The sequence below is a fragment of the Callithrix jacchus genome, chromosome 12 (assembly GCF_049354715.1).
Source record: "Callithrix jacchus isolate 240 chromosome 12, calJac240_pri, whole genome shotgun sequence".
NCBI classification, from domain to species: Eukaryota; Metazoa; Chordata; class Mammalia; order Primates; family Cebidae; genus Callithrix; species Callithrix jacchus.
Window position 1 is genome coordinate 41,952,864 of NC_133513.1, and position 16,903 is coordinate 41,969,766.

Below are 16,903 nucleotides of genomic sequence, written 5' to 3' on the forward strand. Positions count from 1 at the left end.
CCACTATAGAAATTGTATCATTTTTCTTTAAAAAAAAAAAAAAAGAAATTGTATCATTTTGTGTGTGAATGACACCAATTTAAAAAGATACAAACTTTGGGTTCTAAAAGGTGACTAAAAAAAACAGGCACTTTAAGATCACACTGATATGGGTATCAGGATGGTGTGGAGAAAAGTAGAAAATTGGCATTTATATTTTTACTTAGAAAAAACATCAACAGCTAAGACATGCAATCCTTACTAAATGCCTGCACATTTAACCATAACATTGTAAGACAGGTTCCAGTATCTTCATTTTACAGGAGAGGAAACTGGGCACAGAGAGGTTAAGTAATTTGTCCAAGAAAGTCACGTAAGAAATAAGCAGAGTTGGGAGTCAAGTAGAGGTAGTCTAATTACAAGTACTATGGACTTACCACACTGCACTAAACTACACTGGCAAGAAATTAAGATGCTTTCTAGAACGAATCCCTATTCAAATGGCATGCATATGATTCACTTGAAAAAATTAGACCAATCACCATCTAGGTGAAACCTTTGTTTCAGAAATAAGCATCCTATGTACTTTGAGATGATTAATAGTATTTGTCAAAAATATCAACCATCTCAGTAATATACAGACTTCCTTCCCTTCACCAAAGACTTTCAAAAATAACTCTTCTGTATGGTATCGAAAAACTTAACTAACGTCGAGAAAGTAATGGTGTAACAATGTACAGAAGTAAAATTCTGCTGGGGAAATTAATGAAGCATTTTCCCCACTGCACTTTTGGGTTGATACATTTCATTAAGACAGAGCTAGTTTTGTGTTGCTTTGCTTTTAGTGCTTAGTCTGTGAGGGAATGCAAGAAACCAAGTCTTAGGAGAAAAACCGCTTTTATATTTAAGTGTAAGCTACAAACAGGCTTTTCTATAAAGGCCTGAAAGCTTGAAGAAATGACAAGAGCAAGTTGTATTCAATTAGACAATTCAATAAATATACAAAAATAAACACCTAGCAGTCTTGAATATAGTTTGTATTTCTTGAAAAAGCAACAAATTTCATGCTCTGAATATTTTATCTTGAGAATAGTTTTAAGAATATTTCCTTTTGTTAACATTCAAAAGTAAAACACACATACATGATTCCATCAAGGATTCTCTGTATGATTAATATTCTGCGCTTTCCTAAAAATAAGTCAAACATGACCACATCTATATTGGAAAGAGCACTGAGAAGCAATAGCAGGAGAATGCATCACCTGTGTTTGTTTCAGGATTAGCAGTTTGTTAAGTTTAGCAGATCAATGTAACAATAATGATCACTTGTTTCCAAATACCCAGATGTTTCTCACTGGCTCGTCACTCATCCATCACACAAGTGCTAAGTCTTATGTTAAAAATCAAAAGACTGCAGGTGACTTTTTCCTTCTCTTTGGTCCCTTTACCAAAGCCCTAAATCACTTATAATGTTAATAACAATACTCTGCACTCCAAAAAACATGCAAACACAGGTTTGCTAAATTTTACTTAGCAAACCTACCAAATTTTAAAATAGATAAACACTTACATTCTCGTAACACAAACTTTAGTCTTTTCACATTCATTAAAACATTTTAAAATCACACAAATGTGAGAACTGGAAATGTGTGTGCTTATTGGGAGAGGACTATTGCATTTATTTTCCAGAAGAAAAAGCAGACCTGAGGTATCACATTACTGGAACATTTAAACACAATGACATGTTCTTATCTTCTAAACTTCAATGAAAGTTGCTTGTACAAACTATTTAATGCATATCTGCCTATGAAACAAGCAAGATGTCTGATGTAGTAGAGAAGCCAGAAGCTCAGTCACTTCATTTCTTTCTGTTGCCTCCAGTTGCTAGCATAGTTGCAACTCGCATAAATATATTTAATGTATCCATGTAGATTCCCAGCATCCTAGAAAAGAAAATTATGCCCATTACGTATGATGCAATTCTAACAGCAATGATGAATTCTTAATATACAAAAGAAAAAAAAGCAATACTATTTGTCCTGGTGATATAACATGAAAATTAAAAATGTTTTAACTGCCAGCTAAGGAAGTCTTAGACTAGAAAATAGTTAAGGTCTTTTTTCTGGCAGACTCATCTTTTAAATGTTAAAGAGCAGTTTAAAAAATTATTATTTTATCTTCTGACACTCTGCATGTATCAACTTGCAAAATAAACGAAGTGGCAGACAATAAAATAATCAAAACAACACCAAAGAAGCACCTTTATTAAAACCTGTTAGACACAAGTCTGGCATTTAATAATCCCACTTCACCCTAAAGAAAACTTCTACAAATCTGTAAGGTTTACAGCCACTTTTTCCTCCAAAGCCATTACATTAAGTTTTATTTTTAGATAAGGAAAAATGAATTACTTAAAAAAAAAATGTGACAGACACCATGAAACTCAAGAAAATTGTTTAAATAAAATAACCTACTTTGGTAGACTCCAAGAAAAAAGAAAAAAAAAATTATAACACTTAATGCCAACTAAAGTTGGCTATCTCTGAAACTAGAATCTTTACACTGAAGAGTTTCTAATTTCTAGAAGTACAAAAAAGGCGTTCACATTAAAAATTCCAAGTTAATTATATACATTTTCCAATGAATAATACTTGATTAATACATTTCATTTCAGTTTGAAAGTCTGCAAAAATACACTACCAAAAAAATTAACTGACCAGTAAGAGCACATTATTCATTGAACCTTGAGGCTAGCTCATAAAAATAGACAAAATACTCTTATAATGTAATGAATACCGAAGCATTACACTAAACTGCAACAGAAATAAAACAGAAAATCTGACAAAGCCATTGGTGTGGATTAAGTTGTGACTGCCCCTCTCCACATCCACCAAAATATGTTGAAATCCTAAGCCCTGGCACACGGGAAGAGCACCATGTGAAACAGGAGGGAGAGACTGGAATGATTCATCTATAAGCCAACACATGTCACGGACTGCCAGCAGTAGCAAGAAGCTGAGAGGCAGGGAACAGGTTTTCCCTCAGAGCCCTCAGAAGTACATCTCTGCTAACATCTTGATTTTAGATTTCTCACCTCCAGAACTGCAAGAGAATCAAGTTTTGTTTTAAGCCACCCAGTCTATGATATTTTGTTACAAACAGTAGCCCTAGAAAAACTAACACAGCCATAAAACAAAACAGGTCAAACAAAGGCATCCTTATGTGTGACAGAGTAACTGTGTGAAATAAAAAGCATTACTCACGAGTTAATGGGATCATATTTTTGAACTCCATACATTGGTGATACTTCTGCACGCCTGATTACTTTCTGGGTATCATACAGAAGGAACATGCTGAAAAGAACTAATCCACCATACATTGCCACTGAGTACAGAGTGGCACCAGCCACAGTGGTAGGTGGAAGAAACATAGATCCTGAAATCAAAATGGGAAAACAATTAAGATTTTTTTTTAAATAAAGGATTTCTAATAACTGAGTTTAAGATTTATATTACTTAAAAAAAAAAAATCTCCTTGGTATACCGTGTAGGTAAGAAGACACCTGGGTATATGTACTGTCCAATCTTATTTATATTAGTTCAAAACCCATGACACTCGTTCCTCTAACGAGTCACTTGCCCATTTCACAAGAAGGTTCTTGTATCACAGCAATATTCACATTTTTCAGACCAACTTTCCCATTTTAGATGTGTTTGGTAAAACCAGTAATAATGGTTAACCATGCTGCCATGATTTTTATACGCCAGGTAGTAAAATCCAGTTAAAATAGCATAAATCTTCAAAAGAATTTTTAAAATAAATGACTCAATGAATTAGGATATTGGAGTATTTCAGATGATAGGAAACTATGCACCAAGAGTTAAGCATGAAAACACGGCCACTTACCAAGTGAGGACACAAAAACGAGACCCAGGCCCACTCCCAAGGGTGCACCCATGTTCAGAAACTTTTCACTGGGTGCACACATGGCCACAGTGGAGAGGCCTCCCACAATGCCAGCTGTGTACCATGCAGCTCTGATGAGAAGAGGACCCCCTAATATCGTCAGAGGAGCAACCACTGCACCCATCACACCTGGAAAAAGAGCAAGTGCTCATTAAGTATTTCCTAACAAAAACCAAAAGGAAAATATCACTACTTCTTTTTTTTTTTTTTTCGAGACAGAGTTTCGCTCTTGTTACCCAGGCTGGAGTGCAATGGCGCGATCTCGGCTCACCACACAACCTCCGCCTCCTGTGTTCAGGCAATTCTCCTGCCTCAGCCTCCTGAGTAGCTGGGATTACAGGCACACGTCACCATGCCCAGCTAATTTTTTGTATTTTTAGTAGAGATGGGGTTTCACCATGTTGACCAGGATGGTCTCGATCTCTTGACCTTGTGATCCACTCACCTTGGCCTCTCAAAGTGCTGGGATTACAGGTGTGAGCCACCGTGCCCAGCAGGAAAATATCACTTCTAACTGCTACTTGCAGGCAAATATCACTTCTAACAGTTACTTTATATTTTACCTTACTGTTTAAGCACTTTGATAATAAAAAGTTCTGCCTTTAGATAATAATACCCCACCAAATTCTACAACAAAAACTGGTGACTATTCAAATTCTGTATCACAACATGAACACTATTCCTAATCAATCACAACTCATGAGCAAACACTAATTTATATTTTTAGTAACCATTAAATTCCACATAGCTATTTGAATCTTAGCTTACCACTAGTTTCTACAGCATTCATCCAAGAATTGAGATAAACAAGCTTAAAACAAATAACTCGGGCTGGGCGCAGTGGCTCATGCCTATAATCCCAGCACTTTGGGAGGCCGAGGTGGGTGGCTCACAAGGTCAAGAGATCAAGACCATCCTGGTCAACAAGGTGAAATCCCGTCTCTACTAAAAATACAAAAATTAGCTGGGCATGGTGGTGCGCGCCTGTAGTCCCAGCTACTCGGGAGGCTGAGGCAGGAGAACTGCTTGAACCCAGAAGGCAGAGGTTGCGGTAAGTCGAGATCGTGCCATTGCACTCCAGCCTGGGTAACAACAACGAAACTCCGTCTCAAAAAACAAAAACAAAAAACTCAAGGTCAAACCTACTGCTGCTAAGAGGGAATAAAGTAAAAGGAGAGAAAAAGCCTAGGATGGTAATCTTAAAATGTGGGAACTTCAAAGAGAGACATTGCTGTTACTTTACATAATAAGGATTGCTAACAGTTTATATATAAGTAATTTTAGTTGTCAGATATTTATCAATATCTTCATAAAAATTAAAGTAAAAAATTTACCAATAATTTAACAAAGGTAAATGGAACTCAAATGAAAAAAATCTTAGCTAATGCATTATTTCAGTGCTAAGCAGAATAAGTTACCCTCTTCTTAAATGCAGTTTACCTCAGACTAGGCACGAAGTATAAAGATACTGAATTTCCAGTACTAGTCTAAAGACTAACATTTCTAGATCAAGGTATACGGCTAATAAGGTACACCATTTCATGGTGATGAATAAGATAAAACTACTTTTTGCTCTAAGCAAAACGCTGGGTGGAATTTCTACACAAGACACTTCTACTAGGACTCCTCTCAGTTTTGTATTTTGCAGCAACATTTTTAGCACAACTTTCTCTATGCTCAGTTTTTAATTTTTCTAAATATACTAGACAAAAAACAACCTTCAAATGATGTATACTAAATATGAAACCCTCCTGGTATTGAACAAAATATGCAAAGTAAATTAAATCTCTGTATATATTAGACTGTCAGAAGAGACATGTTTTGTATTGAAGATGTCCATGGTCTTAGTAGCAAAATTAACTTTTCAAAGCAAAGGTCTTGACAATAATGCAGCCAGTAATGAATGAAGAAAATTGTGTTTTCCAAACATGAGGTTTAAATTACATGTAGGTCATTTACAACTGCCAAGAGCCACCCAAAACAGCTATTAGTCAAGGTTGTCTCATAACAATTTAAAACAGAACATACCAGAATGTAGCAACCAAGCAAGATGCTTTGGGCCTGGGCTCCGGTCATATGGTATTGATTGTACCAGCATTCCAGCTCCAATCATGGCTGCAAAGGTCGCACCAATTGTCTGAAAGACAAATACTATTAAGAAAAATTGATCCTGCCGGGCGCGGTGGCTCAATTCTGTAATCCCAGCACTTTGGGAGTAGATCATAAGGTCAAGAGATCGAGACCATCCTGGTCGACATGGTGAAACCCCATCTCTACTAAAAATACAAAAAATTAGCTGGGCATAGTGGTGCGTGCCTGTAATCCCAGCTACTCAGGAGACTGAGGCAGGAGAATTGCCTGAACCCGGGAGGCAAAGGTTGCGGTGAGCCGAGATTGCGCCATTGCACTCCAGCCTGGGTAACAAGGGCGAAACTCCATCTCAAAAAAAAAAGAAAAACTGATCCTTATATGAAAACAAAGCAGAAACCCATGGGTTTGAAGTACAATTAGTTACTTCTAATAAACAAGTTGTGAAAACATTAAAGATAATAAATCAAAGCTTTAGGCCGGGCGTGGCGGCTCACCTCAGGTCAGGAGTTTCAGACCAGCCTGACCAACGTGGTAAAATCCCATCTCCACTAAAAACACAAAAATCAGCCAGGTGGAGTTGTACGTGCCTGTAGTCCCAGCTACTTGGAAGGCTAGGCAGGAAAATTGCTTGAACCCAGAAGATGGACTTTGGTGTGAGCCAAGATCGTGCCATTGCACTCCAGCCTGGGCGACAGATCTAGATTCCATCTCAAAAAAAGAGAAAAATTAAAAAAAAATCAAAGCTTATATTTTTCTGGCACATTAAAGGCCCTAGGTTTATTTCAGATTATTTATTTTGGCTAAGTTAGCATAAGTGCCCCCTACTGCCATATATGAGGTTTTGCAGACAGCTTCAAATACATGACTTAAGCTTGGCCTGGAACCACATCTTTTAACAATTTTACTTTTGCTGGACAGGGGTGAAACAAAAACCCTTTAGGGATCCCAAGATACTTAACTCTCAATTGAAAAAATATATTTTTGTATAACACAAATAGCATTTTCTTTCAAATCAGTCATGCTTACAAATTAGTTTTAAAAAAAGAAAAAATAGTATAGCACATTGCTTTGAACTCCATATTTACTAAATGAAGACTTGACAAATAGAAAGTAGATATCAAGAGCGAAACTCTGTCTCAAAAAAAAAAAAAAAGAAAGAAAAATAGAAAGTAGATAACAGAGCACATGGAAAAAAAATGAGATAAAAGATTCTATACTTCTACCCTTCCAGGTTTATGGCTAATTTGATCCTCATTCCTTCTTTCTTTTTTCTTTTTTTAGACAGAATCTCCCTCTATCACCCAGGCTGGAGTGCAGTGGCATAATCTTGGCTCACTGAAACTTCCACCTCAGCCTCCCGAGTAGCTGGGACTACAGGCACATGCCACCATGCCCGGCTGATTTTTGTATTTTAAGTACAGACAGGGTTTCGCCATATTGGCCAGGCTGGTCTCAAACTCCTGACCTTGTGATCCGCTCACCTCGGCCTCCCAAAGTGCTAGGATTACAGGCATGAGCCACCATGCCTGGCCCCTCATTCCTTTTCTTTTTTGAGACAGAGTTTTGCTCTTGTTACCCGGGCTGGAGTGCAATGGCGCAATCTCGGCTCAGCGCAACCTGCGCCTTCTGGGTTCAAGCATTTCTCCTGCCTCAGCCTCCCAAGTAGCTGGGACTACAGGCACGCACCACCATGCCCAGCTAATTTTTTGAGACTGAGTTTCGCTCTTGTTACTCAGGCTGGAGCACAATGGTGGGATATCGGTTCGCCGCAATCTCCGCCTCCTGGGTTCAAGCAATTCTCCTGCCTCAGCCTCCCGAGTAGCTGGGACTACAGGCGTCCAGCTAATTTTTTGTATTTTGAGTAGAGATGGGGTTTCACCATTTTGACCAGGATGGTCTCGATCTCTTGACCTCATGAACCACCCGCCTCGGCCTCCCAAAGTGCTGGGATTATAGGTGTGAGCCACTGTGCCTGGCCCAGTCATTCCTTTTCTTTGCATATCTTAGATTTCCAGTGTTATAATATTTAAATATTCCTTTTGTATGACAAGAAGAAATGTAATATATAGTGGAAAAAAGACAGTGATAATCTTCAAGAAATTTAAAGCAGAGATTGCAAACTTGTAGCCCTTGGACAAAATCAGGCAGATGTTTTGTTTGGCAATCTATTAAAAAAAGAAGAAGAAAAAAAAAGAACATGGTGACCGCTTTTAGTTGAGAAGGGTCAGTAACCTCTAGATGTCAATACTCTCCTGTGTGACACACCAGGCCTTCTCATCTGTAATTATCTGTCTCACCCACGAACATCAAAATATTCAACTTCTGATATAAAGTACAGGTAAACAAAACAGCTGGTTTTGCCAAGAATGGGAAAACCTTAATACACAAAAGCATAGTGAGCTGTGTGCAGTGGTATGCGCCTGTAGTGTCAGTTACTTGGGAGGCTGAGGTGGGAGGATAACTTGAGCCCAGGAATTGAAGACCAGCCTCAGCAAACATAGGGACCAAGTCTCTTATTTTTAAAAAAATATTAAAAAGAAAGCATATCAAGCGCCACTCCATCATTTTCTAATGAGAAATAATTGTTATAAACTATTTCACACTTTTGGGTTATTTACTGCAATTAAATTTTTTTAAGCTCTTTTATGATCCAGTGTCACTTCAAACTCTGCATTCCAACCACAGTGAACTGGCAGGGTTGCCAGGATGCCCCAGATTCAGACCATCGTGCCTAAGAATACCTCCCCCTTCCACATCTGATAGACTTACTGAGGTACTGCCTCCTCATCTCAAAAGCTTTTTCTTTATTTTTTATAAAGACGGGGTTTCACCATGTTGGTCAGGCTAGTCTTGAACTCCCAACCTCAGGTGATCCACCCGTCTTGGCCTCCAAAGGGCTTGGATTACAGGCATGAGCTACCACGCCCGGCCCTCAAAAGCTTTTTCTAGTAGGTACCCTGGCTGCCCAGGAGCAGGGTAGGATACCTCTCCTCAGAAGCTCTTGGGACAAACTGACATTATCCGTGCGTCTATGTGTGTGTTTGTATATGTATGTCTGCCACCCCTAAAAGGTTTTATCTTCATCTCTGCAGCACTTGTCTTTGGCTTCCCCAAGTACTTTCTGTATTACTAACAGTGGAAGAGGGTCATCTTTTGCTCAGACTGAGGATTGACCCAAACACAAAACTTCTTTGAAGCCTCATTTTAGGTCCTAAAATTCTAGGTAAATATTGTCATATTTATTACAAAAGTGTTGTTTTAAATAATTTGGTTTTGATTAAAATTAACATTTCCAGTGAGAACATTCTGTGTCTTTGTGAGCCTCTGGGTTGGGAGATTCATCACATCTATGTGAAAAGCATGATCCTAAAAATACATAAACGTCCAAATGGCTATGCTACTGTAAATGGTTATCCTTTAGTAAAGTACAATACAGTGGAAATATTATGGATTTCAGTTTCCTATGTGGGAAGTCAGTATTCTAGTAGGTACTCTGGCTGCCCAGTTACATGAACTCTCCTTCCCTCCAGTCTCACATTCTGCTCTAGTTCAGGTTCTTATCATCCCTCATTTCAGATCCTACAAAGGCCACAGCTGGTATATCTGCTCCATGTCTCTTCCACATTAGTTCTTAAAACTGAAAAATATAAATCACACTTTTGTTGTTCCAGTATCTTCAATGGCCTGCGACTGCTTAGCAGGTTCTCTCCACAGCTTGACAATCATATCCTTTTTTTTTTTTTTTTTAAAGATGGGGTTTCACCATGTTGGCCAGGCTGATCTCAAGCTCCTGACCTCAACTGATCCACTCACCTCGGACTCCCAAAGTGCTGGGATTACAGGCATGAGCCACCACGCCCACCCTTGACAGTCATATCCTTTCTAACCATGTCTTTTTCACACTCCAGACCTGAAACACTTGACTTTTTTCCAAGGGGATATAAGTCACCTCTAAAATTGGGGTTTCCTACATCCTCTTTGCTTAAACTGTTCGGTAACACTGGACTGCCCTTGTCCAGTTTTATAAAATTTTTAATATTTTGTATTTGTTTAAAAATTACAGACAATGTCAGCCGGACACAGTGGCTCAAGCCTGTAATCACAGCACTTTGGGAGGCTGAGGCAGGTGGATCACCTGAGGTCAGGAGTTTGAGACCAGTCTGACCAATATGGTGAAACCCCGTCTCTATTTATATTAAAAAAAAAAAAAAAATTTCCTGGGCTCAAGCAATCCTTCTGCCTTGGCCTCCCAAAATGCTGGAATTCCAGGTGCAAGCTACGGCACCAGGCCCTCTTGTCTACTTCTAAAATAAACGAAATATGTTAGCCTTCAACAACCCTGATGAAATAAATGTCTCCTTCATGGACCTTGCCTAATAATGCAAAGACAAACTCTCAACTGACTTTGCACTTTCTATTTCTTACTGCACATCTGTGCACTTATTCCAGTTCATCTCTTCTACCAAATAGTAGGAGAATAGGGGACACATATTCATATTCTGGTATCTAGCAAAATAACAAATGCTCAAGAGAAACTTATTGAATTAAAAAAAAAAATTTCTATAAGGCCAAGATCTTATGAATAATCGTAGCAGCACTATTCTACTCTTGACTGCATAAAATGGTTAGGTCTTTGTGATGGGCATTTCCCTCTGACTTCTAAGATGATTTTGCATTTGCTTTATTTTTTTAGTAAACTGCTCAAAAAAAAAAAATAGAGACTGGTATCTGCTGCTAGACAAGAACGTTGTTCTTCTAAGTTTGATTTCTAACTCCTCTGGTATTATTCGAACACGTGTTTAATAAAGAGTAATAGCTGACCTACCTGGAATGCACTTCCTACTTATCTCAGCTGCACTAATACCGGTGGAATATCTGTTATCAGAAATGCTTGGGACTAGAAGTGTTTCGGATTTCAAATTTTGGACTATTTATATTACACTTCATTGTTACTAGGGTTCAGGATCCCCATTCCAAAAACCCAAAATCTGAAATGCTACAATTTTCTTGGAGCATCATGCTGACACCACAAATGTTTTGGAGCATTTCTGGATTTCAAATTAGGGATGATCAAACTGTAATTCATACATTATTTGAACAAAAACTTGTTCAATACAGTGTTCTTTCCATTTAATACCCCTTCCCTCCCATATATTTCATCTAATCTTTTGATCTTTAGAAGAAAAACAAAAACAGCTGACTTACCACCCAAGAGCCTTTCATCATAAAGTTCATGAGAACAGGCGTTCTGCTTATTGCTATGGCAGACAAAGCTGTTAAACCAATACTTCCTGCTAAGTACATATAGGTGGAATGAATTCTATCTTTCACATACTGAGGCCAAATTCTGTAAGAAACATGATATGGTTAATTTATGAAATTACAGATTTGGTATCTGGTTGAGTCATATACTAGCTGGGTGACCTTGAGATAAGTCAGTTTATACTTTAAAATGTTATTTACTTCATTTCTTATGGAAATAATTATGCACACTTGGGAGTTATTGCAAAGATTAAATGAGATAAAACATATAAGCACTTGGCGCATACAATAAGCAACATATTTTCTCCTTGCTTAAACATAACCTTGCTAAATGATTTTTATTAAGATTTGAATAAATGTCAAGAAAGCAAGTAGAGATTCTCTATTTATGTGTATAGAGATATAAAGACTAGACACAAAACATTCCAAAGTGACTAAAGATAGGAATGAGAAGAAAACTGGAATTTTTGTTTTAAGGCTGGAGTTGTTTAGGAACAATTTACTTACACAGCCTTTTCAAGAGCTCCAATCTCATTAGACATTCCCAAGCCATAGTAGCACAATGCTCCAAGACCAACAGCAGCTCCTCCAGCAACAAACCATCTTCCCATCTGATCAACTGCAGAACACAGAAGGAAACGCAGGTTAATACTGGCATGTCTGGACAAAGCCTTTAAAATGTTTATAAAGGGAATCAAATCAGGTACCATATTCAGTAACAGCCATAATCAGTGCACATGGGGTTGCCTCAATGTTAGGTAACCAGTAGAAAAAAACACCCCTGAAACAAAGGTGTAATAATCAGTACAAAAAGGAAAGGATCAGACTTGGTAAATCTTCAAACTCACTCCAACAATATTTGAGTGGGCAATATATGTATAGATGAGGTGTTACTTCTGTGATACATATTATTTTATTAATAAGAGGTTGAAGTATATTCACATGACATTCTTACAAAGTAAAAAACGAGAAGAAAATGTTAATAGTCACACCATACTGCACGGTATTAACACAGATGATGCTTTACATGGAAATCAAGAAAAAAGAGAAAAAAATATAGTCAGTGTTTATGCAGCAGAATCAAGTGAGAGGATGCCTTCGTTTTAGGGTACTGAGACACAACTAACTTATCAATTCTAACTCAATAGAGGTATTCATGAAGAGCATCTTATTCTTTGTCTAAATTTGTTTACTAAGAATATTACTAGGCTGTCACTACATAATTTGGTCTCTAGGGTCAATTCAGAAAGAAATGACCTGAAGGATACTGATTAGGGCTCTCTCCCACTGTAAAGACATTTTGCAAGATTGTTAAGGAGCAGTGGTATTCTTTGGCTTTAGGATGATTAACAATCCAGTTTCTGAACTTGCAAAAGTTGACATCCCAACTGGCAACACATTTAAGTACTGCCCTCCTGAGGCCCTATGTGAGTAGTCAGTTAAAGGACTCTTCTTGGACAGCTAGGCTTTTATTAACAATGGTATGTTGGTGATTTATTCTTAATCTGAAACATACACAAATGTATGCTTGAATGAGGATTCTATACACTTAAAATGAAATTTCTCAACAGACTATACCTTTTGGACAATGGCATATTAATGAATCCTTTTCTTTAAAAAAAAAGGAAAGTAAAATTTCTACTGGAAGAAATATGACTGATAACCACTGAATCCAGTGCAAAGTACCAATCTTTTCTGGGTCATCAGATCTCTGAGAATAATAATATGGTCTTCTCAGAAAATGCACAAATATACGTATTTTTAGGAAGTTGTTCATGGACCTCTTAATTCATACCCATAGATTCCAGGTTAAAAACTACAGACAGCCACCTACTTTTAAATATTTTTTCCATTGATGGTTCCAATGCTGCCTCTTTGAGTTCTTGGCCTGTTCTCCCACGCCGGATCCCAATTCTTGTTTTGGTTGCATATTCCTGACATACATGCAAACAAAGACACATACCACCCACATGAAAATAGAATGTTAGTAAAATAAAATGCAAGCTCTCTTTGGTGCTTTCTATATACATAACTTCACTATGGAAATTTATTAGCCAACCTAAAAACTTAAATGTAAAAATAAAATAAATAAATGTAGATCTTACCTGTGTTCCACCTTTGGAAGTAATTCATTATATTCTTCTTAGTTTCAATTTCAGAAAAAATGTTTCTTTTACAAACTAGAGATTTACATACCTAGAAATGTTATATTTTAAATCCTAATCAAATATCAAGATGAGAATGTATTTGCATTTTTAAGAAATGCATTCTATAAGCATTATGAGCTATATTTTGTCATCTGGGATATGGACTCAATAAAGGCATCCTTCCTTAACATGAAGCTAAGAAAAGGGAAGACTACTACTTCCATTTTGGCTCTTTTTCAACAGTGGAACAGTTAATTTAAAAAAGCCTTGTTCTAGCTTCTGTATATTGTCCTCATTACCTTACACTTCAAATCTTATAATTTAAATGCTAGTGGAGAAATCTATTGTAAAAGAAGATGGGGTTCTTTCTAACCTGACAGATATTATCAATCTTGAAATAAGAGCTGATATAATATCTTTAATAACTTATTAATAAGCTATTGGCCAAGTGGTAATATCCCTGGGTTCTTAAACCTCTATGTGCTCCAGGATCTCCATTACATCATATAACTCTCAATCCCCCACAATGTACTCTAAATTTTCTAAATGAGAAACTCCAGTAGCTGTAAGCAAAGGCAGAGTTATAGAAACTCATTTTCTATTTCATATGGGATAACAAGGGAACAGAATGATAAAAACTAATGAGGAGAAAGAGCTGACTGGGGGCATAATCAGGGCTAACTGATACATAACTCACTAAAGGCAGAGTAGCCATCCTTTGCTAAAAAGAAAGGGCACAAATAGAAAAGGCAGCAATATAATAAATATTCAGATTATCTTTACCCTGCTGGGTGTTAACAGCCATTGATTCTTCGTGATGGAATCCTTCACGATGGAATTCTTTGCAACAGGTGAGGCCTTGGTGAAAGCTGAATGGAAAACCCTAGAAGGTAGTGTCCGGAGACACACAAGCCTTGCAGCCAGCATGGTGTTGCACCAGGTCTACCAAGCAGATCTGAAATGCTAGTAAGAAAGGCAAAAACAACCAAAAAAAAAAGAAAATCAAAACAACCCATTAACCAATTAAGAGAAGAACATACAAGAGTCAGAGTCAAGAAGGAACAAATTATGTTTTAGTAGAAAAGGAAATAAAGCAATCTTTTGAATTTTCAGTAATAAATTCTTTGCCCATCCCTTGTAATTCAAGAAACCCATCCCAGAGAACTCAGCTGGGGATGGAGCAACAAATTAAGTCCCAGTTTGACCAATAACAGGATAGATGACTACAAAAACTACGTGTAACACAGAATGGCTATTAATAACTGAACGTAATTACAGGGTTTGTGACGGCTTCTACAAATGTAGTTCTGGATTAAGATTTATACCAGCATTCAGTGAAAAAAATTATTTAAAAGAATCTATGTAACTTTAAAGAATCTACGTAACTTTTGGGCAGAGGAATAATGTCATCCAATGAAAGCATGAATAGCTCCTCAAGGTTATACTGCCTTACAAGGCTAAAAGATATTAAAGAAGCCCAACTATATGAATTTCAGCGAATCATACCAAATATTACTTTCCTTCAGCATAACACATAAAAATATTCTAAGTTAAACTATTCTATATGCCCTACTATAATGCGTAAAGGACATTTAGTCTTTCAAAGTAAACTCAGTTACCAATCAGGTTTCCCTTACAGTCCTTCAATGGTGTCTTCAAAAAAAAGCATGCTAAAAACTGGATTCTCTTAGCTCCAGGGCACCTTATACTAGATGGGTGGTTAACCAGAAGTCAGCTGACCGTGTTTCTGTAATACTAAATTAATGTGAGGTGACTATGATAGGCCAGAATGACATGACAAGTGTAAGCCAACTGGGGCTACCAGCCCATCTCTGCCAACGATATGTAGTGGAATTTCAGACAGGTGACTGTCCTTCCGGGTCCATTTCCCCATCTGTAACATAAGATAACGGTTCTTAGTTCCGACTCCAGTGTTGACCTTTGGATTACCTGCTTGAAAGTGCCGGATGCATCTTAATATGTAGGCTCCTGGTTCTTACTTTGCTCCTGATTCTACCTCTAGGAATAATAGGACCAAAAATATATGTTTTGACGAACACTCCAAAAGCTAAGAACTATTGCTTTAAGATACCTGAGTGTCCTCCTAGCTCTGCAATGGAACTATGAAGGGTCTTAATGCTCGGCAGCTGGCCTATGGGAAAACACTCAGCGCTTCTGGAACTTTCGTGCCATTACATCATCTCAACCTATAACTGTCCTGTAACTTCCTCGGTACTCAGCCCACTGGCTGGGATCGAAGGGGTCCAGCCTAACAGCCCAGAGTGGGAATCCCGCTTCGGACACGTTAGAAGTGACCTTGTGAGGTAGCCCTCTAAGACTCAGATACCAAATGGGTAAAATGCTACCGACCTTTACCTAAGGGCTTAGGCCTCTGTGCGCATTGGTGAGTCTGGGTGCCTGGTCCCCGAGAAAGTTCACCAAGACCGCTAGACTCGGTGAGAACCCGGCAGCAACCCTCCACCTCAACGCAAAACACGTCTACCCCGGCCCCAGGGGCCGCTACCAGCGCAGCTACTGCCTGGCCGCAAAAATGACTCAGCACCTTGTTGCCCGGGAGAGAAGCACAGAAACAGTGAGCCCTTGCCCGCCTGACTCGGACCTGTGGCCGCCGCCCTCTCCACCAGGTCACCCACAGGACTGCGACACTGACGCGCAGGCCGGCCCTGACGCAGCCAACAGTATCGCCGCTTCCAGCCCTACCCAGCCGCACCCAACGGTCCCGTGAGGCCAGCTGTAAGGAGCACCCGGGATCCCGGGCACCCGCCGGCCAGCGGGAGCAGTACCTCGGTCCCCCGTCACCTCTGCAGCGCAGTTTCCCTTCCGGGCCGGCGAAACGCGCACTCCACCACCTCCCCCGTTCCCCGCAAGCTCCTGACGTCCTGAACGCGCACAGTTCTTCCGACGTACTGCATGAGGTAAATAGTACGAGCAGCCAATCACCGGCAGGCCTTTGTCTGAAAGGCGGGCACAGTGGGAGAGGCGGGGTTCCGGTTTGCGGAGGCGGGGTTCCGAGTTGGTGGTGCGGGGCAGTTAAGGATTGTTGTTGGGAACGTCTTAGTCACCGTCCATTTTGAGTGTGGGCAAGGAAGTCCTCTCGGCCATCTTTGTTCTGGACAGCTGAGTTCTCTTTTGCTTTTCTTTTAGCCTTTTCACTCGCCGTAGATATGAGAATTATGTAAAAATTGAAAGGAAGTAGTGCCTGAGTTGAAAATTATTTCGTTGCCCCATTTTTTTCTTTCCGAAGGCCTTTTTGTGCATTAATTTATTGTGAGATAAATATTGTTCCAAATGTGGCTGCTTCTGACCGGAGTCAACCGGTTTGGGTCTCACGCTAAAGGTTAGATGTGAAATCCAGAAAAGATTTTTTCTAGATTGTTTTTTCATTGCTTTGTGACTTTCCCCTGCACATTTGTAATAGGCCTGATAACAGCCGCCTC

At 38.8% G+C, this 16,903-nt stretch overlaps 1 protein-coding gene and 1 long non-coding RNA gene across 6 annotated transcripts in view; one reads left to right on the plus strand and one right to left on the minus strand.

Annotated features, from left to right (window-relative positions):
- Positions 1–859: 859 nt before the first annotated feature.
- On the minus strand, positions 860–16,357 carry LOC100415517 (growth hormone-inducible transmembrane protein). 4 transcript variants are annotated; one of them, XM_035266141.3, is made up of 9 exons: positions 16,250–16,357; positions 14,229–14,408; positions 13,133–13,232; positions 11,806–11,917; positions 11,242–11,383; positions 5,974–6,082; positions 3,886–4,074; positions 3,243–3,414; positions 860–1,922 (listed from the first exon to the last, which is right to left on the minus strand). In XM_035266141.3, exons 2-9 carry the CDS (start codon positions 14,370–14,372, stop codon positions 1,838–1,840), a joined length of 1,053 nt encoding a protein of 350 aa, XP_035122032.2. In that variant the 5' UTR covers positions 14,373–14,408; positions 16,250–16,357; the 3' UTR covers positions 860–1,837. The 4 variants fall into 4 exon arrangements, with proteins under 4 accessions (XP_035122032.2, XP_078201484.1, XP_054098849.1 ...); XM_078345358.1 differs by having other exon boundaries at positions 14,229–15,339; XM_054242874.2 differs by having other exon boundaries at positions 16,066–16,357.
- LOC128929273 (uncharacterized) overlaps positions 16,094–16,903 on the plus strand; it is a 43,920-nt gene continuing 43,110 nt past the window's right edge. Inside the window, exon 1 of one of the 2 annotated variants that reach the window (XR_013524841.1) lies at positions 16,094–16,381. This is a non-coding gene — a long non-coding RNA (uncharacterized LOC128929273). The remainder of the gene's footprint in view (positions 16,382–16,903) is intronic. The other variant, XR_013524840.1, reaches the window with a different exon arrangement.

Bases quoted from the DNA above. Each gene is read 5' to 3' on its own strand.
- LOC100415517 (XM_035266141.3), bottom strand. From the start codon at position 14,372: ATGCTGGCTGCAAGGCTTGTGTGTCTCCGGACACTACCTTCTAGGGTT. The intron at 6,083-11,241 runs GTAAGTCAGCTG...TTTGTCTTTCAG, and splicing joins TGATGAAAGGCTCTTGGGTG to ACAATTGGTGCGACCTTTGC. The intron at 4,075-5,973 runs GTATGTTCTGTT...CTCTTTTTCCAG, and splicing joins TGCTTGGTTGCTACATTCTG to GTGTGATGGGTGCAGTGGTT.